The sequence below is a fragment of the Lemur catta genome, chromosome 9, assembly GCF_020740605.2.
Source record: "Lemur catta isolate mLemCat1 chromosome 9, mLemCat1.pri, whole genome shotgun sequence".
NCBI lineage: Eukaryota > Metazoa > Chordata > Mammalia > Primates > Lemuridae > Lemur > Lemur catta.
The window spans coordinates 63,187,192-63,208,094 of record NC_059136.1 but is presented as its reverse complement, the minus strand read 5'-3'; the positions used below and the strand labels follow the sequence as shown (position 1 = coordinate 63,208,094).

Sequence of the window (20,903 nt, the reverse complement as noted above, 5' to 3'; positions counted from 1 at the left end):
TGGTCAAGCATTTGTTCATTACTAGGTTTGTTCTAGGGCAAGAGAACGAAAATGTTAAGGGTCACATTCAGGAAATGTCACTGCAGTTTTGATATCACAGAAAGCATTTGTATAGACAAAACAGGCATTTTTGCACAGTGCTTTCTCTGTACCGCACAATCTTTGAAGCCCCTTCCTCTCTCCTTGCCTGCCCTTCTCTGCAACAATTCTGGGTTGTTTTGAACACCTTCCAATGTCGAAAGTGTCAACAGGTGTTCTGGTGGCTAAAATAGTCTGTGGGGTCAGAGTAGCCAACCTAAGGACCTGCCCTGGCCCTTGTCAGATGGCCATCTGATAACAAACGGCACTTTTGAAGCAAGCCTATTGGGTTGCCAAATGGAGCTCCATCTAGAAACAGGAACAAAGCCAGGCCAGAGGAGAGTCAAGGTTGATATACTAAAGAATCTCCTCCAGTGGTACCAGCAGTTGGTACCTCTGCAGAAGGACACTTTATTTATAATATACTTATCACTGAATCATATAACTTTGCAACTAAAGAACAGAACTTACGCCTCTAAATGAGATTATTTCAAAGCCATCACTTTGGGAAGGCTTTATTCTGATTTCAGAAACCCCTTGGCATCCAATACTTCTGACAAATTTTTTTTTACTATATTTAGTGGTGGCAAATACCAGCTTTTTGAGAGTTGGTGCTATTTTCAGAAATCCTAGGTCATTCAGAACTAAGAAGATGGGGAAATCAATACTATTCTGGTATAAAACCAAAGTGTTGGCTATAGTAAAATAAGTTGCAGTTTCCTGTACAGATCTGAAAATAATTTGAAAAGGGAATCTTAAAAGTGCTCTGAATAATGGCATTGTCAGTGTGGAATAAGGGTTGCTACCAAGGTAACAACTTTGAAGAGTCATTTGATATGGATGTATAAATTCTGGATTCTCATTACTCTATTTCACAACCATTAGGAAAAAGTTCATAAACAAGAGAGAAATCTAGTACAAACTTCCTTGCTGAGTCCTAAGGCAAAAGCCCTTAAAATAAAAATCTACTCTTAGTTTCAGTTAACTGGTTTTCATGCCTGCACAGTTAGGGCTAAGAAGTACTCCTCATGTAAATTACTTTAAGTGATATCTTAAGTTCTAAGACTCTCCATTCTATTAATAACTTATTAGTATCTAACTATAGAATATTTTGCACTTGGGGGCCTCGATCTCTTACTCTTTCTGGGAGTCCTTAACCTAAAACACTGACCTAGACATGTCTATAATATTAAAAATAGCTAATACTTATTTGGGACTTACTACATGCTGTGTACTTTCTTAGCAAATTACACACACAAACTCACTTAATACAGCCTTGTGAGTTATTATTATCCTTATTCTTATTTTACATGTGAGAGAACTGAGGCATGCAGAGGTTGCCCAAGACCACACAGTAAGCTGCAGAGCTAGGACTGGAACCCAGGCAGTCTGGTCCAGCTCCACTCTTAATCACTATGCTACACCATCCTATGCTGTATCTATCAGACAAGAGAAAACCAGAAACATAAATCAGATGTTTAATAGGCAAAAGACAGTGAACAATACTTGCAAATTTATAGGAAGCTCATTTGAGAAACAAAAAGGAGAGGGTGAAGTGAGGTAGATGGACCCATGAAAACGGGGATGAAGGCCAGGTAGACTAGCCACAGAAGTTCCACGGGCAACCTGGGGATGGGAAAATGGTTCTCCTCTAATACTTAGAAAATAGAGCAACTTGAAAGATCCAGGAGTTATGTAGAATTAGTTTAGGTAGATACTGTTTTTCCTGTATTACATATAAATCAGGTAATTCAGGGCTAATAAATATAGAACTCCACAGTACTGTTAAATTTTTATATCCTCATTACTTTGTGAACTTTACTGTAAGAAGATGTGTAATATTAATAAATCAAAGTCAACTCATTGATTAAAACTAAACAGGATAAGTACAACAATCTACCTGGTATCTCCAAGGAAGCTTTTAGAAGCAACTCACTATCCCATAAAGAGGGGTGTGTGTGTGTGTGTGTGTGTAGGTAACTAAGAGCTCTAGGGATGTCTAGATGCAATGTCTTAATTGCAACCAATACCAATGCCACCTTAAGCCTAATCTCATCTCATACAGATGCAGGAACTTAGTCTCATGGGGTGGGAATGGGACTCAACACTGGGAATGACTTGGATGAAGGTGTTCTGACTCCAAGTCCAGTGCTCTTCCCACTTCTCCAGGCTGCATTGTACCCCTTTTCCTTGCAACCACTCAAGGCAAACCATACTGATTTCCAAGCCCTTCGGAGAAGATAAGCATGCACCTGTGCTAAAGGGGAAAGCATTCCTTCATCACAGCTCCCTCTTGCTGCTATTTAGATCCGCTTCCTCTCCCTGGGACCTGAGGGGTGTCCAGAAAACGACAGAAAACATTAGCCGAGGTAATGCTCCTAAAATCTGCAACGTATCAAATGAATGAAGCAACAGACACTCTCGAGGTTCTTTGTCAGGCCTTATATTCCAGGCTGGGGTGAACTTCAGGGAGTTTAGTTTCCCGTTGGGCCGGGAGCCGCTCCCGCAGTCTACCCTGGAAAGCCTGCACCCACCCGCGAGGCGCGGGAGAGGCTTGGCCGCTGCCGGTTCCCCGCGGAGGTGCCAGGAATTCACGGAAGCCCGCCCAGCGGGGGAGGACCCTTCCCTCCCGCCCGCCGCAAGCGGAGATGCAAGAGCCTGCCCAGGCTCGAGCCCGCGCCCGCCGCCAACGCTCCCTAGCGCAGCTCAGCCCCACCTTCCACCCGCCGCGGGCGCGGTCACGTGAGGCGGACCCGTGGAACCAATGGGCGGCTCGCGCCGAATGGAAGGGATTGTCTGACCCCCATGACGTCACAAAGTTGGCGGGGAGCACGCTCCTCTTCCGCCCCCGCCCCCTCCGCCCGGCCGCGGCCCTCCCTCCGCCTCCCCGCCCACCCTCCCCCGCGCAGCCAATCAGAAGGCGGGAAGCACTCCGGCCCGAACGTGCGGGTGGGGCAGGGTGGCGCCCGGAGGGTAGGGGTGCAGAGTGGGCCGGCCGGGGTCGAGGGGCCGCGCTCCGGGGAGCTGCACGGGGCTGCGTGGAAGGAGCGCCGCGTGGTGCCGCCGCCGCCGCCGCCGCCTCCGCCTCGTCAGGAAAAAGCGGTTAGTCTCCTGCTGTGCCCGGTTCGTACTCCCTGCTCCGGGCCACGAGCCGCCCCGTCCGGAATCCTCCTCCACCCGTCCAAAGTTGTGAGGGAGGCGCCGGGACAGGGGCGCGCGGGGGGTTGCGGAGCGGCGGCGCGGGCGTGCGGAGGGCGGGAGGAGCCCTGGAGCGCCAGGTGCGCGCGGGGGCGGCGGCGCTGGGGGCCGTCTGGGGTGGGGTGGGGTAGGGGCGGGCCCGCTTGGCAGCCCTGGGGTCCTCGGGGCCCTGCGCGCCCGCTGTCAACGCGGGGAGTGTCGCGGGGAGCCGCAGCGGGGTGAGCTTCGGGCAGGCTGCAGCGCGGCGTGTCTGCCTGAGGGTCTCCCGTTACGCACCCGGGGGTGCGGGATGGCCCCGCTGACAGCCCGCCGCCGGCCGACCCCGGGTCTTCTGGACTGAAGTCGGCGCCGCGTGGGGACCGGCGGGCAGCGGGCGGGGGATGCGGTGCGCCCTGGGCTCCACGCCTGGGCTGGATGGAGGGACTGGCCGCGGGGCGCGCCTCTGCCTGCGCCTGGGTCCCAGCCGCCTCGGGCTGTGCCTGCGCCTCCCCGTCGGGGTGGGTTTGTTTGTTTGGTTTCTTTCTTCTCCCCACCCCCTTTTCCTCTTCCATTCTTCTCCCCGCTCCCAGCCCATTCACCGGGCTGAAGCGAGACCTCGCCCCTCCTCCGCTCCCGCCTCCCGCCCTCGCCTCCTCTAATGAGCATCTTTGCCTTGCTTTCAATGGGCCGGTTCTGCTGTCGCTGCTGCTGCCCGCGCGGGTTGTGGATGTTGTCGGCTCCGTGTTGTGATGACAGGAGAATGTGTGTGTGTCCCGGGCCCAGGCGAATTGGTAGGTATTCACTTAACTACCTGCGTTGAGTACCCAGGAAGGATGGTAACGGATTTTGTGTGTGGATGGTTTTAGGTGGGTCAGCATGGAATTAAGGAATGAGATAAGGGGACAAAGGCGTTCTGGATTGGGATAGCTTTGATGCCTTTGTGAGTGGAATTTTCAGGTAGGAACAAAGGAAACTAATCAAACAAGTGTTGGCGTGGTGCTTTGTGTCTTCCAAAGGAAACCGGTTTCTTCATTCATGTTAAGATAACAAGAGGTTTGAAATGGCTAGGCATTTCCAGAAAATGCTGAAAAATCGCGGAGAGCCTCTCATGTGGGGTGTTTAATGCAATCGGATTACATAAACTGGGGTTCTGACACATTTAATGACTAGTATAGGTTTTCTTTTTTTCATTTACATTAGAAGCTTTGCAAAGCTACGGAGCTCCGGAGTAGGTACAGTAATGGCATTTTCTAATTAATTTGGTCCCTGGATTTATTGATGAAGTGGAATCACTTCTTGGCATGGGCTCTGCCGAGCACATCAGTAAGAATGGATGGGTCTTTTTCCTGTTTCTGGTTGCAGCACATCTCTCTTTATTAGTCATTGGCAAAATCGGCCAAATCTGCCTAGGACTAAGATGCTGCATTTATATGTGGCTGAGTCTGGATCGTGGAGTAGGAACTTTTCTGTGAAAGTATGGTCAGGAATAACTTGAAAATTTGACACTTCTCCTTTTTACTAACAACTGTAACTTGATGCGATTCTTATTGCCTGAACAAGAGCCATCTACTGCGTTAATTTAGCAAGCTTGTGTGTCAGCAAAAGTTTTGATGTTATGGGGGGTTTTCTTGTTGCATCACAGGATAATCAAAAAGATAATAGTTTTGCAATGCTCACTTACTGTTTATGAAAGCATTTGGACTCCTATGGGTATCTGATCTGATGGAGAGAATATATCACTTGTACTAATGAGGATAGAACACTCATTAATCACAGCAGGATTTTCATGAATTCCAACTTCCCTAAGAATTTTGTCTTTGTGAAGGCATGTTGGGAGTTGGAGGATTAGGATACAATATCGGTCCATATACTAAACCCCTGGAAGATAATGTCGAGACAATTTATTCTCAGATTTTTTTCTTTTTAATCTTGAGGATCTTTGCCTGGAAGGAAAAATGTGGTTGAGTATTTGATTGTTTGATGTTTGAATTTAAATATTAGTCAAAGCACCTGCTGCATGAATCATTAGTTTTTTTGCCACAAGGGTTTTATGCCTTTTTCAGTCAGCTATAAAAGCAGGAGAAATATCAAAACAGGAATTTAAAGAAAGTGCAAGTTTCCTAGATTTGTTATTCCTTGAATAGATAGCCAAACCCTGTCATGCATCTATCAACTCTCTCTGTGCCCCCCCCCATAATATTTTAAGTCAATCTACATTCCATACAGACACTTTTTTCCCCCTGTGAGATGCTTAAGTTTATAAGGACAAATGCAGACGTAAAATTATGAAGAAAATTTCTTTTCATTAAGATTGCATCTGTTTACAGAAAATCTTTATAAAAGCATAACATGAGCTGATGTACTATCTACATGCAAACCTAAAAAGAGATAGGGTTTATGTCTGGAAGCCAATGTCATGTGGCCCAACATTTGAGTACATCTCCTGGCTCAGTCATATACACTTAACCTTTGGATGACTTTCAGTTATTCAGTTTGAAGTGCAGTTATTTAAGTGGTTAACCCTGGTGGATTGCTGCTCTTCTGGAATTTCTGTTTTTCATTATTGCATTTCAGGATGCTTATTTAGTAATGGATTCTTATTTCCAGATTCTAGCCATCGATTTCTGTTGCCTGATCTTGTCTTCATTTTTGTGAACAAATCCCTTCTTAGTGCAGTTAAAATAATGTTACTTTCTATCACTTGCAAAAGATGTTCTGTATGGCTGGCTTATGCAGTGCTTATTACAGAGCAAACAAGAATCAGTGATTATTCAGTGTTTAGTTTTCTTTGCTTCCCTCCTCCCCCTTATCAAGTCTTCTCAAATTACTCTTCAAAAAAAGGTACATGAAAATAATTTACTGTATAGCTAACACTTGCTATTTGTAAATTTTTTTTCTTAATCATGTCAGCCTTGGGAAGGAATTGTTGATATTAAGACTGAAATGGTTTTATTTTCCTTATTCCTTTTTGTTTATTGCATTTGTCTGTTTAAAGTATTTCCAAATTCTGTTTCTTTATAATCCAAATGAATACTTTGAAGAAATATCTCAAGAATTCAGGGAAAATGTATGTTGTTGAGGAAGAAGAGGAAATTTTTTTTACATAAATTATCTAGATTAATGTTACATGTTTATTAAATTTTCTAGATAAATGCCCAGCAAATTATTTTCAGTGTTCTATAGTGAGTGATTTTTTTCTAAATCATCATCATAATGCTGTACCTTTTTAATCTAAACTTTAGACTGTTATTTTACTATTCTTTATTGCATTCCTAGCACAAATAGATACCTTTTTTTAACAATAAGAGAAACTTTTTTGTCTTTTTAATTCATATTGAATCTATAATTGACAGTAATTGTACATATTTATGATGTACAATGTCATGTTTCTAATGCATGTATACATCAAATTGGGGCAATTGCCATATCTGAGAAAACATTTTTCTTGGGGTGAATTCTACCTTGGATCCATAGTAAATGAAAATGTTTCTATAACTTTTCCTTGCAGATGCTCAACAGGAGACAATGATAGCAAGTACATTAAATTCTAGAACTGAGACCATTCATATTACTAACAAAGTTTTAGAGCTACTAGAATACTTAAACCTTTTTTTTAATCACGAGGGCACGGTAAAATTCAACAATGAGTGAATGAAACCTGTGTTTGATTTCAAAGCCTCACTTCAACAAACATAAGGTCATGAATCCTAGAAGAGGCCTCACATAGCATCTGCTCTGATGTGTTCACTTATAGTTCAAGAGAGTGAGACCCAAAGATGTGAGCTGACTTTTCTAGGATTATTTGGGAGTTAGTGGCAAATCTGTGTCCCTTAGCTTGTCAAATTGGCACAGTGTTCTAGAGAAGCAGGATTTGTAAGATCATTCACTTGGGTACAGGAAGGAAATATTGGAGTTTCTATTTTTATTTTATTATGTAGAGATTTTTTAGTATATGTTATAGTGTATATTATATTAATACAGTAGTATATGTATACAACTTATAAGTAATTGATAAATATACATATTTGGGGGTGCATTTTAACCCTTTTTTGGTGATAGCCATGTGTAATCAATGCCAACAATTAACCACAGGTCTAAAAACAGGATCTTCGTAAATGGAAGAAGTCCCTGTACAAAATGGGAGATTTCAAGGCCTTTTTAAAGGATGAAGAGGGAGAAGAATGATTGGCCAGGTAGACTGCTACTGCATAATGTTACATAACCTTCATCTCCTCAGCTTTCCTCAGCCAAATCTATTGTACATTCTGTACTGTTTGTACTGCACAAAGAAATATGAAGAAAAGAGAAAAATTGAGGCTCGAGTACAGGAGCCAGGAGTTTATTCCTGGCTCCATAAATGATTGGGATTTGTACTTATCAGAATATACTCTATAGAAATAGTACATGATATGTGTATAAAATATAGTACCTCTTGGCACAAGGCTTAGCATGCAGATTGACTTGCTTAATATTTGCAATAAAAGCAAAGCTAGATTAAGTAATTTAAAATGTAACTCTTTTCTTTGTGTACATCTGTCTAATTTGCTGTCTAGGAATCCCAGTCAGAAGTTCCAGCCTGCCGCTGTTCTCTGATGCCATGCCAGCACCAACTCAACTGTTTTTTCCTCTCATCCGTAATTGTGAACTGAGCAGAATCTATGGCACTGCGTGTTACTGCCACCACAAACATCTCTGCTGTTCATCACCCTACTTTCCTCAGAGTCGCCTGAGATATACACCCCATCCGGCGTATGCTACCTTTTGTAGGCCAAAGGAGAACTGGTGGCAATACACCCAAGGAAGAAGATATGCTTCCACACCACAGAAATTTTACCTTACACCTCCACAAGTCAACAGCATCCTTAAAGCTAATGAATACAGTTTCAAAGTGCCAGAATTTGATGGCAAAAATGTCAGTTCTGTCTTAGGGTTTGACAGCAATCAGCTGCCTGCAAATGCACCCATCGAGGATCGAAGAAGTGCAGCAACCTGCTTGCAGACCAGAGGGATGCTTTTGGGGGTTTTCGATGGCCATGCAGGCTGTGCTTGTTCCCAGGCTGTCAGTGAAAGACTCTTTTATTATATTGCTGTCTCTTTGTTACCCCATGAGACTTTGTTAGAGATTGAAAATGCAGTGGAGAGTGGTCGGGCACTGCTACCCATCCTCCAGTGGCACAAGCACCCCAATGATTATTTCAGTAAGGAGGCATCCAAGTTGTACTTCAACAGCTTGAGGACTTACTGGCAAGAGCTTATAGACCTCAACACTGGCGAGTCAACTGATATTGATGTTAAGGAGGCTTTAATTAATGCTTTCAAGAGGCTTGATAATGACATCTCTTTGGAAGCTCAAGTCGGTGATCCTAACTCTTTCCTCAACTACCTGGTGCTTCGAGTGGCATTTTCTGGGGCCACTGCTTGTGTGGCCCATGTGGATGGTGTTGACCTTCATGTGGCCAATACTGGTGATAGCCGAGCCATGCTGGGTGTGCAGGAAGAAGACGGCTCTTGGTCAGCAGTCACACTGTCTAATGACCACAATGCTCAGAATGAGAGAGAACTAGAACGGCTGAAATTGGAACACCCAAAGAATGAGGCCAAGAGTGTGGTGAAACAGGATCGGCTGCTTGGCTTGCTGATGCCATTTAGGGCTTTTGGAGATGTCAAGTTCAAATGGAGCATTGACCTTCAAAAGAGAGTGATAGAATCTGGCCCAGACCAGTTGAATGACAATGAGTATACTAAGTTTATCCCTCCTAATTATTACACACCTCCTTATCTCACTGCTGAGCCAGAGGTGACTTACCACCGATTAAGGCCACAGGATAAGTTTCTGGTATTGGCTACTGATGGGTTGTGGGAGACTATGCATAGGCAGGATGTGGTTAGGATTGTGGGTGAGTACCTAACTGGCATGCATCACCAACAGCCAATAGCTGTTGGTGGCTACAAGGTGACTCTGGGACAGATGCATGGCCTTTTAACAGAAAGGAGAACCAAAATGTCCTCAGTATTTGAGGATCAGAATGCAGCAACCCATCTCATCCGCCATGCTGTGGGCAACAACGAGTTTGGGACAGTTGATCATGAGCGCCTTTCCAAAATGCTTAGTCTTCCTGAAGAGCTTGCTCGGATGTACAGAGATGACATTACAATCATTGTAGTTCAGTTCAATTCTCATGTTGTAGGGGCATATCAAAACCAGGAATAGTGAGTGGATCTTATCTTGGCAATTCTCAAATGAAGTAAATTTAAAGGGCAAATCAATATTTTAAAAAGATACTAATATAATAAACATTTCTGATGGGTCATTCTAAGCATTTACCCATTTGATACTCTAGCTAGTCAAGTACTCCAGATTGACTTTGCACCAGGGTGGCAGGATCATGAGAGTCTGGTTCTGCCTAGGTTAGACCTCACAGCACCTGCACTTTTGAAGCAAGTCAGTTCCTCATTGTAGGTGTCTTGAGATATTGGCTTCTTTTACCACCCTGAGAAAATCAGGATGACCTGGCAAATAGGATCTTGAATAGGCCAAAAGCAAGGATCTTTCTGGGTGTAGTCTCTTGAAAAAAGGGAAGAAACAATGCTCTTCACACCTATAGACCCCTTTCTTCACTAAGATTCCAGTGTACATGAGAACATATATTTATTGCATGATTTTCTAGGTATACAATCTATGCATTATTCATATAAATTTATTTTAGCTTGAAATGGTTTTCAGATCCAGTACTTTAAGCCATAAATGACCAAGAACCAAGCAATCTGAATTTGTAAGTTTTTGTGATTATTTGACTGGAATGCTTCTTAAATGGAAGAACTATGCTCCCTTCCCCACCCCTGGTTTCCTGATGTAATTGAAACATTTTCTATTTTGCCACACACTTGAAGACAATAAAGGTTTTTAGTTTTATCTACTCTTATATTGATGTTAAATAAAAAAGATTTTTTATTTATATTAATGAAAAGCTTTATTTAGTTTGAAATAAAGAGATCCAGAATAAAAAGAAGAGACTGATACGTTCAATTATTATCATCTTTAGCCACCAGCACATCACTCTTATGTAATCCCCGAAAACTTGGCATGCTGTAAGTGTGTGGTGGGTAGACTGCTGCCAGGGAATCATACCTCTTATTTAGTGTGATAAGAATCTTCATCACTTTTGGAATTCTAAAGATGATGACATATATAAAATAAGTTTAAATATCAATTTAGGGAGTAACGTTTAATATTACCATCGGGTACTGAGCTAGGAGGAAGTTTTTATTTTTACCCATTTAGACATAGGTCAATTAAAATATTTGGTTTAAAATTACTAAATGCTTTAAACATTGTAGCTTAAGATATGTGTGTTAAGATATATACATGAAAAATTTTAAAAGATAACTATTGTGCATGCCTGATGCTTAATAGAACACTTAGTATCGTCAAGTGTTGTTTGCAGCAGTCTCCATAATTATGTGCAGGCCCTTCTAATACTGTATCAAAGTAAATGAAAATAAATATATTCAAATTGGCTTTTGGGGAGCTTATTTGATATGCATCAAATGGCATTTTGTTCCTGTGTTTGGTGATCTGTATTCAGCTGTGCATATATTTTCATCAGTTACTCTAGCATCACTGTTTAAAAAAATGGCTATGATTGTGTTTGACAGTCACTTGGATTTTAATACAAAAGATGATCAGCTTTCATTATGTAATTAGTGCAGTGTTTATGGTTCAAGGACCTCCTAGACTGTGGATACTGTGTCAGTGCAGTATTGGCTGCAAAACTTGTTCCAATTGAAAATAGACTCCAGAAGATTGCAGCTCAGAACATCCTATAATGTTTGTTGTTTGAGATGGTTTTGTTTTTTTAAAGTCAGCTTGGAAATATTTTTCCAGGCAGTATTTTGGAGGGGGAAAGGCTGTACTGTATATTTATTTCTAAATATTTTGACAGAGACTTCATCTTTTAATGAAATATGTGGACTGCTGTAGCAAAACCCATTTTCAGCTACTATTTGAATTGTTCTTGAACAGCATCACTGAAAAGTCCCATACTGTTATATACTGAATAATGTCTCATGCCTATATAGTACAGGAAATATAAAATTGGTTTCCTGTGGTCATGATCAAGATAGTAATAATATTACAAAAGAAACTTGGTCTACAGTCTGAAAGCTGGTCTACTCTCTATAGAAATGAAAATGCAGTGTGGAGTTGACATTGTGAAAATGAAAATAATTGGGTTTAGAAAATCTGTACTGTTATCTAAAAGCAATTATGATTTTGTGCTTGGTTGTCACTATGATATGATGTCTAGAATTAAAGAATACATGTAAACTTTCATGGTATTTAGCCTTTCTTACTTTTTTTTAAATTTAAATTTTCTAACATATGTATTCACCTTATGTATTTATATTTAATTGGTTCGTGATATATAATACACCCTTTAGTTATATGGAATATTGGTATGGTTCACAGTACTTGGTAGGAAAACTGTCTTGTAAAAGATGTGTTTGTGTGAAGACATATGAAACCGTTTACAGAGAATGGTCAGAAAATTGCCCACAGTGAATTAAAGCTTCATCTGCTTTCTGGATGTCTGTGTTGGTTTTTAATGATAGTAAGATTTATTAGATGCTTTCTAAGGGGGTAGATTTTATTTAACTTTAGGATCCAGTAGATAAATAAAACATTTTTTTAATTGAGGTATGATTTCAATGAAATACACAAATTTTAAATTTGTGATATGAGATTGGTAAGCTCCACACCTATAAAGATACAGCACTTTTCCACTACTACAGAATATTTCCTCATGCCACTTTCAGTTAACCCCTCCCTACATAACTATTGTTCTGATTTATATCACCATAGATTAGTGTTGCTTGTTCTAGAAATTCATGTAAATGAAATCATGTGTACTCTTATGTCTGAGTTATGCTCATTTTTTTTGAGATTACGTTGAGTGTATTCATAGTCTGTTCCTTACTACCAAGTAGCATTCCAGTGTTTGAATGTCACAATTTATCCATTCTCTGTTGAGGAACATAGTTAGTCTCCCCACCCTGCCCCCTATTTTAAAGATAATTTTAATATTAACAATTCCCAGGAATACTATTTGGTTAAGATGTAGCTTTAACTTTTCAAATCCGATTACAGGTGAGTTTTATGTTCTACACCTTAATGGTAGGACTGTCTTTTTTTTAAAGCCCTTAGATGGAAATTTTTTACAGTGCAAAGTTTGGTGGGATTAGGGAGTGGTCCTTTGCTATTGACCTCTCTGTACCTCTCCCACTGAGGATTTTGTTGGGTTCATTAAGCCCATAAATGATTGTGTTGATGACTAGCCTATAAGAAAAAGGCAAATTAGAGCTTGGTTTTAGATGATCTTGGTTTATCACTGCATCGGCCATTGCTGAGATGAGAAAGGAAAAGGGTGAAATACTGTTAAGACTGGGATGGAGTGAGTGACTTGAGTGTTTTTATTTTTATGAAGGTTAATGCTGCCTAGAATGAGCTTTCTTATTCACCAAACATATGCATGAATATAGGTGGTTAGTTTTGTCCTTTATTATGTGCAGCAGGTGGGTTTAGATTAACTGTGTTACCATTAGTTTGTAGGCTGACATACTTATTTTTTTTCGTAAATAATAAAACAATTGCTATTCATTGTAGAATTTTTCAGACCTTCAAAAGCTGGGTCCTGTTCAGATTGATGCGGTGGTGCCTTAACTATTTCCTGGACAAGCTGAGTAAATGAAGATGTCTTTTTTTTATCTTTTTTTTTTTTAAATTTCAAAGTATTATGGGGAATGAAGATGTTTTAACAGCATTGGAATTGACTTGTTAAAGTATAGAGGTCATTTCCTTTGTTTCTTTCAGAATTTACTTTGAAACCCAAGCTTAATCCTATTAAATCTTATCTGTCCAGTTCTTAAGACACTACAGTTTTTACCCTGGATTGAATTCCAATAATACAGCATTGTTTTCTAAATAGGTCTCAAATTACAAGTCTTCAAAATTAATGTTAAGAATGATGAAATCCATGGACTCCATGTGCCACTAACAGTGATTATCCAATGCACATATATTAAGGACAACACTATTCAGGCTCACTTATTTAGCCAATATTTAGGTTCATAAATGGTGCCCATCCAACCCTTGACTCCCAGAAGTTCCTTATGCACAGAATGAGAAAAGTGTTCCCTTCAGGGTCCAATGATAACTATAGCTGGTATTTGTGAGAATCAGGAACGCAGCTCCAAAAGGACTGGATATTTCGTCTTGATTCTCCTTCCTGCCTCTACCCAAAGGGACAGAGGGATGGAGGAAGAGAATTTTCCATCCAAGACTATGCCCTAGCATCACAAGCTCTCTGCTTTTCTAAACCATCCCCAATTCACTGACTTTCTGCCTATAGCACACATTCAACCAAACTGCACAATCAAACTTTACTACATGAGAAGGTTAGTGATCACATTTAGCCTTTCAGAAACCTCAAACCCTGGCCACTCAGCAACAAACAAGCAGCCAAGAAGAGTCAAAGAACCAAAGATTTTATCTCATCTGCAGTGATTAATCAGTTTGTCTCCTTGAAGGACAGAAACTGTTTGATGGGCTAGCAGTGTTGCCTAAGAGGCCAGCCTTCTGTTATGAACACTGAGAAGAATGGGAAATGTGACAAGAGATCTAAGCTAGGAAAAAGAGGAAAAATGAGAGAAGGAAAAGAATGGCATTGACAATTTCAGTAGTGAACAGAGAGGTAGTAATGGGGTCAGGGAGCATCAGATCCTGATACCTTGGGCCAGGGACAGGGATGAAAGTAGTGTGGAAGAAAGCAGCAAGCTGAATAGTGACAAGGTAAAGGATTTTTTAAAAACATTTTTAAGCCCTTATGAGCATGCATACTTTATGGCAGGGCAGCAGCAGTTGGAATGCAAGACAGTTGCCATTAGCATGACCATTTAGTCTCAGTCCATTAGACAAGAAGGAAAAAGGAAAATCTTTGAAACTGACCATGTGGAAAGGGATCTGTGGTACATACATGAATAGTTTTTTCAAAAGAACTTTCCTTAGAGATTATTTTTTGTTGTTCCAAACCTGAAGATAAGTTAAACAGCCTAATTTAGCCTGATGAGAACAGAGATGGGATCATTACGATCCTGGTGTCAGGAGAAACAAAGGTGTGAGACTGAGTAGACCAGAGAGAATGAGAATTACTAAAACAGGGCCGTGCTGACCCGTGAAGTCAGAGGCCTGTGGCTCTTGCTCAGAGGTGTGAAGGTAGCATCAGGTATAACCACAAAGCACACTGATGTTGCAGCCATAGTAATACTAATAGTAACCACAATTACTGTTTGTTGAGCGCTTACTGTGTGCCAGGTCATATGAAAGTGCATTTCATTTTCTCATTTAGTCCTTGTGCTGGCTAGTCTCTGGCCCCTCAACCCCTTCTCTGGCTGTCTCTTCCCTGCTATGTGGGCCAGGAAAGTCAGACCCTGCAGGCTGCAACTCCCAGAGCTCATTCTCTCCTGACAATCATTTCTGTTCAACCAATGGGTAACACCAGCAGGCAATCGGAGGATGGGATGAGAGAGAGGCTGGGATATTTCTTCCTTATTCCCTTGATGCTTTGGGCTGCATCTCCAGCCTTAGCTGTATCCCTGACACTATAGTGTCTGTGGGGCTACCTCTCTTCCAAGATTCCAGGTCTCAGTGGGCTCAGGTAACACTATTTCCTCCCTTCATCCTTTCAGCCTTAAGGATGGTAATGATTGTCCTGTTGTTGCTAGTCTCTGGGTGCCCTAACAACTTTTGTTTATTTTACCCTTGCGCAAACCTCTGTAAGTAATCCATTCATTTAAAGCATCTAGGGTGAAGTCAGTTTCCTGAAAACACCTGACCAATATAATCTCCAAAACAAGTTGAAGTATTAAATCCCCTCTTTTACCTAGCACAAAGAGGCTAGGTAACTCATCCACAGCAAACAGTCTCTATCTACATATCTCAAAGCTTGTGTGTTTAATCACTGCACCACACTGCCTGGCCTCTCCATGTAGCCAGAATGATCCCTTCAGACTAGGAAGACCTTAGGACTGTTCAGTGGCCAATAAGCAAGGGACCCATGGAGATGCAGAGGCAAAGGTTGATGCAGCCCAGCAGCTAGTGTAGCACATAGGAAATGGAGCCACTGCAAGTGGATGGAGTGTGCTGCATGCAGGACATAAACAGGATTGTGGTTTTGTAATAGAACCAGATGTCTCTCTCACTTAGCAGTGCATTGCCGTGTGCAGATAAGCATTTCTCAGTCCACTGTTTCACCTGTGAAATATTTATTATGTATCTATTACAGTCCTGGCATTGAGCACAGATGTTAGGGGTGAATAATTAAGAATGTTTCAGAAATTGAGACAAGTGCAAATTCCAGTAATAATCCAGAAAAGAGTGATTAACTCTGTCCTGGTGTGCCACAGGGACTAGGCAGGCCCCAGGGAGTCAGGGCAGTTTCATTAGAAGTGATGATGCTTGAGATTTGAAAGGTGAAAACGGACTTGCCAGGCAGAAAATGACCCAGGAAGGGACTTTCTCGCAAGAAGGGAGAGCTCAAGGCACAGAAACATGAAACCATCCTGTGTTTGAAGCACTCTGGGAGCCTTCTGCATAGCTAGAACATGCACTAGAGGGGAACCGTGGTGGCTGATGAGGTGGAAAGGCAGGAAGGAACAGCACAACACACAGTGACTCTAGCATTCTTGTGGCCAGCATACCTTCAGAAGCAGAACTGATTGAGAAGGCAAAGACGGGCCAAGACAAGCATAGGACACAAGAGTTGGTGGGTCTGGGGTGGGAGGAAGAAGTACAAAGCAAGGTCAGCCAGAGCTGTGCTCGGCTGACATCTGGCTTCCAGCCACTTTCAGATAAGAGTCTAGACTAATGCTAAATGAGGAAGGCTTGGTGATTAAGCAAGAGAACATCTATGTATGTGATTTACATAGATGCTGTTAGCATTCGTGGGTCTGCAGTCACATTCACTAACCCGGTGTTTAGTCCAAACACAGTGCTATCTTCATTCCTCTCAATTCCTCAGTTACTATAGTACAATTACTGAACACTACTCAGGTATTGAGCCACTTGAAAACCACTGAACTTGGGTAACCTAAGCAGCCAGCCATCAAAGTCAAGTGTTGGACCAGGATAGCTGGATTGAGTTGCCAGCCACTGGTTGGTTCAGTCCAGTCTAACAGATGTTTATGGGGCTTCTTCATTGTAGTAGGTACTAGGGATACGTGGTAACCAGCCTCCTGGATGGCTCCCAGTGAGCCCTGCCCGCTGGTGCTCACACCTTGTGGAATGGATCCACTTACCGGATCAGTTTGTGTGACCAGTAAAATACAGCAGATGCAATGAGACGTCCCTCCTGAGATTAGATAAAGACACTGCAGCTTCTGTCTTGCTCACTTGTACTCTTTCTCTCTTGGATGACTTGCTATGGGCAGAGCCGTGTTGTGAGCAGCCTCTCAGGAGATAGATTTGTGTAGAAAGGGACTGAAGCCTCCTTCCAGCAATCATAGGAGTGGACTTGGAAGCAGATCTTGCAGTCCCAGTGAAACTTTCATGTCTGCAACGTCATTAGAGATCTTGAGCTAAAAAAGCTATTCTCAGACCCTAAACCCTCAGAAACTGTGTGAGAAGTAAATGTATGTTGTTTTAGATGCTAAGTTGGGGTAATTTATTACACTCTTGAGAATCTTACAGTTTGGTCACAGACATTGATTATTTGACTGTTTTCTGAACAAGTGATGTCTCCAATTTGAGTATTACTTGGGAAACAAGACATGCAATGACCGAAGAAGTCACATTTAAAGGCTGCCTAGGTTAAAACAAAATGGAGGTAGATCTATGTATACTCCTATGAAAAGACTTCTGAGACATATTGAGTGAAAAAAATCAAGTTGTATACTATGATCTTATTTATGTTTAAAACAAAAAGTATTTATCCCCAGTTTTCCAGAGCTGTCAGTGAAGGAAATTCCACTAGAGGGAGGAGCAGCTTTTGGGCCAACCTATCACCTTGCCCCACTCCCCCTTAACCCACACAGAAATCTTTTCACTTTGGGTAATTTTTGCTAATTTAATTGCCAATCCTTGAGATTCTGAACAGGTTTATTTACACCTTAAAGTTTGACACTTACAAATTAACTCATCTGTTTAATGCTGTTCAAAATCATTAAGGAAAGGAACTTTTTGTTACAGGAATTAATAGTATATTAAACTGATAAAAACAGATACTACACTTGATATTAGCCAAAAGTCCAAAATGCAATGGCATAGTTAGTAAAAAATGATATATAATGTAAACATAGCAGGCGTCACTGGCCTGTGACTATAAAATAAGATTGTATGTCATTTAGGTAAGATTAACATGCAATAAAAAGCACAGATCTTAGATGGTTTAGTTTGGTAAGTTCTAACAGTTTTATACATCCAAATAACCACCATCCAAAATAATATTTAGAACATTTACATTGCCCCAGAAAGTTCCCTTGTGACTCTTTCCAATCCCTTACCCCCAACTACAGCTACAGGCTGATTTTTATCACCATGGAAATTAGATTTCATATAAATGGGATCATATGAGTATATCAGCATCATATTTTTGAGATTTATATATGTTGTATATATTAGTAATTTGTTCTGTTTTTATTGTTGAGTATTATTTTTTCATTGTTTGACTATGCTACCCTTTGGATGACACTTGGGTTGTTTCCAGTTATTGGCTATTATGAATACGGCTGCTATAAATATTCTTGCATAAAACATCTTGTGGGCATATGTTTTCATTTCCTCTTGGCTAAATACCTGAGAGTGGAATTGCTGGGTCATAGGGTAGATATATATTGAACTTTAAGAAACTGTGAAACAATTCTCCCAAATGTATGAGCCATTTTACACCCCCACGGGCAACTTACGAGCATTCCCATTGGTGTACATCTTCACTAACATCTGATGGTGTCAGTGTTTTTTTATTTTACCACTCCAGTGGGCATAAAATGTATCTCACTGTGACAACTAAAGATGTTGAGCACGTTTACTCGTGTCATTTTGATATCTGAAGTGTGATGACCTGAACCCTCATGAACTTGAGTGCTGAAAACTCCCTTTGTGCAGGGGTCTCCCAGTTATTTCTGGCGCGGACAGTGCCTCCCAGATTCCCATCAGCCAGTCTGTCAGTGTGAGTCACCCGTTCCCTTTATTGCTCAGGCTCCTTCTTAACACTCAAGGCTCCTTATGTCCTCTTTGATGCTTCCCGTTATGTGTCCCGTTCCTATAAATGGGGCAGGGTAGGCGGGAGTGGGGGAGGTGGGACGTGAGTGCGTCATTGGTTGCCTGGTTACAGGAATACGCTCCCTCTCTCTGGTAATTTGGGAAACTGAAGCACACTGTAGTTTCCACAGCACCCGAACGGACTTCCAGCTTCCTCCTTTTTCCTTTTTTATTTCCCCAACTACTAGGTTACCTATCATAACCACCCCTGATTTAATTTGTTTCATCACATTATATGTATGAAAATTATTTGGTTTTCTTTTACTTTTTTTGGAAGGCAAATTAAAATCAGTGTTGGGAATACATTACCTAAAAGTAACAAGTCACAGAGGATGAATTACTTCCCAGAAAAATGGGGAGCTATCCAATTTCAAAGACCTCCACTGAGAGAAAGTTTTCTGTGAAAGAAAACAAAAATCTCCCATAAAAGGAAAAGAAAGTCTTAATCTTTTTGAATCTAATTTTAGTTACTCAATTATTGAGATTTCCACCACTTCCTGACCTAGAAATATCTGGTGATAGGGAATGGGATTGAAGCTACTAATTCATCTTTCTCTACTCAGCAAATAGTAGCCACAAGATCAGTAACACCTATAGTCAGGTATGAGATCTTTCTTTTTCTCTCTTCCTCTCCACTCAGCCCAGTGCCTGAGCCCTAACAGGGCTATGGAAAATGCCCACCTAATTGAATGACTTTTCAGTCTTATTGACATTTTTCTTAATGGATATTCCCCTCCTAATTTTTAAATTTTTAAAAAGGTATAAAGTGCTTAGCAACAGAGTAAAGTGCTCTGGAAGCTCTTTTTACTATTATCCTTTCATCTCTTTTGCTATGCATATATATGTTTAAAATAAAATCAGATTGTACTGTGCATATTGATTTCCACTGTTTTCCACTTAATGATGTATGACAAATATCTTTTTAAAATAATCACATAGTAATCTATTTTTTGGTCTTGCCAAAACAAATTTAACCAATCTTTTTTTTCTATTTTTTTGCATTACAAATAACCTGAGCTAATATTTAATTCTTGGATTTCTTTTTTACTGAATTAATTTTCATATTTAAAAAAATAATGATTTAAGTAACTGGATTTTGATTGTTTTTTATGCTCTTTACCTTTCACTTAGTAGCAGAGAATTTGCATTTTTTAGTGGAAGTTTGCAGAATATGACTATGTGATACTACTGCTTTACAGAGTCTTTAAGTAGGTAGATAAATATTTTACAAACAAAAATTACCGACCTGAGAGCAGCCCTTGATCTTTCCCTGTTCACCTCCAACTGCTCTGCCTCCTGTCCTGCTGAGCCTCAGTCCCACCCCACTGTTCCCTTATCTCTCTAGCCCACCCACTTCCTTTCATACCATCACATGCCTCACAGTGGTGCTAGGCTGTAGTACATCATTGCCCACAGCTTGCCAGTGTTAATTTGGCCAAGAACTGGTCTAACTCCAGAGTGAGCTGAACCACAAAGTCCCCTGGAGGTAAGTAACCATGACCAACAGATTCATTTGGCTTCCAAGTTCTCACTCCTTTGAAATGGCTCCCAACCTGACTTAAAGTGTGTTTTCCCTCTGTGCTAAAATACCAAATACAAGTACCAGAGATCCAATTCCAGAATGGTGGTATGAGAAGCTTCTCAGACCTGCTCCCCAGTGAAACAATAACTGGTAAAAATTATTAAAAAAAAAAACCAAAACAAATTTTTAAAAGCTTCTTTAAGTCCGTGGAGATTGTCCAGAGGGCATATAGCAAATGAAGAAACATTATTGAGGAAAATCTACTAAATCTTGGACAGTGAGAATCTGTGACACTTGAGGTATGTCCTGCTCCCTGCCTCTCCCTACCCACAGCTCAGTGTGATGGAAGATCCACTCCAGGTTTGTGCAGCCAAGAATATGTGGCTTCTTCCTATCACCTCAACTCCCAAGCTCTCTCCCAGAGTTCAGGCTGCCAGCATTTCTGCATGGCATACGTACATACATGTACAGAACTGAATGAAAACTCTAGAATTGAAATGTATATATAACAACCAAAATGAAAAATTTTATTAGAGAGCCTCAACATTAGATTTGAATTAGCAGAAGAAAGAATCAGCAAACTTGAAGAATAGATCAATAGAGATAATGCAGCCTAAAGAATGGAGGGAAAAAGAATGAAGAAATTGAAAATGAACAGATTCTGAGAGAAATGTGGAACACCATTAAATGTATCAACATATGCATAATTGAAGTACCAAAATGAGAAGAGTGAGAAAAAGGAGCAGGAAAAAAAACACATTTGAAGAAATAATGGCTGAAAATTCCCCAAATTTCAGAGAAAACATTGATCTTAAT

The 20,903-nt window shown here is 41.0% G+C and overlaps 1 protein-coding gene across 3 annotated transcripts; it reads left to right on the top strand.

The window, feature by feature from the left end:
• Positions 1-3,045: 3,045 nt before the first annotated feature.
• On the top strand, positions 3,046-11,840 carry PDP1 (pyruvate dehydrogenase phosphatase catalytic subunit 1). Of its 3 annotated transcripts, none has more exons than XM_045560763.1 (3): positions 3,165-3,180; positions 4,012-4,046; positions 7,809-11,840. In XM_045560763.1, the coding sequence occupies exons 2-3, from the start codon at positions 4,016-4,018 to the stop codon at positions 9,464-9,466; spliced, it is 1,689 nt and encodes a 562-aa protein (XP_045416719.1). In that variant the 5' UTR covers positions 3,165-3,180; positions 4,012-4,015; the 3' UTR covers positions 9,467-11,840. The 3 variants fall into 3 exon arrangements, with proteins under 3 accessions (XP_045416722.1, XP_045416719.1, XP_045416721.1); XM_045560765.1 differs by lacking the exon at positions 3,165-3,180 and adding an exon at positions 7,348-7,448; XM_045560766.1 differs by lacking the exon at positions 4,012-4,046 and having other exon boundaries at positions 3,046-3,180.
• The last annotated feature ends 9,063 nt before the right edge of the window (positions 11,841-20,903 follow it).

Excerpts from the sequence above, each read along its gene's own strand:
- PDP1 (XM_045560763.1), top strand. The coding sequence starts at position 4,016 with ATGTGTGTGTGTCCCGGGCCCAGGCGAATTG. Across the intron at positions 4,047-7,808 it reads TCCCGGGCCCAGGCGAATTG|GAATCCCAGTCAGAAGTTCC; the intron begins GTAGGTATTCAC and ends TTTGCTGTCTAG.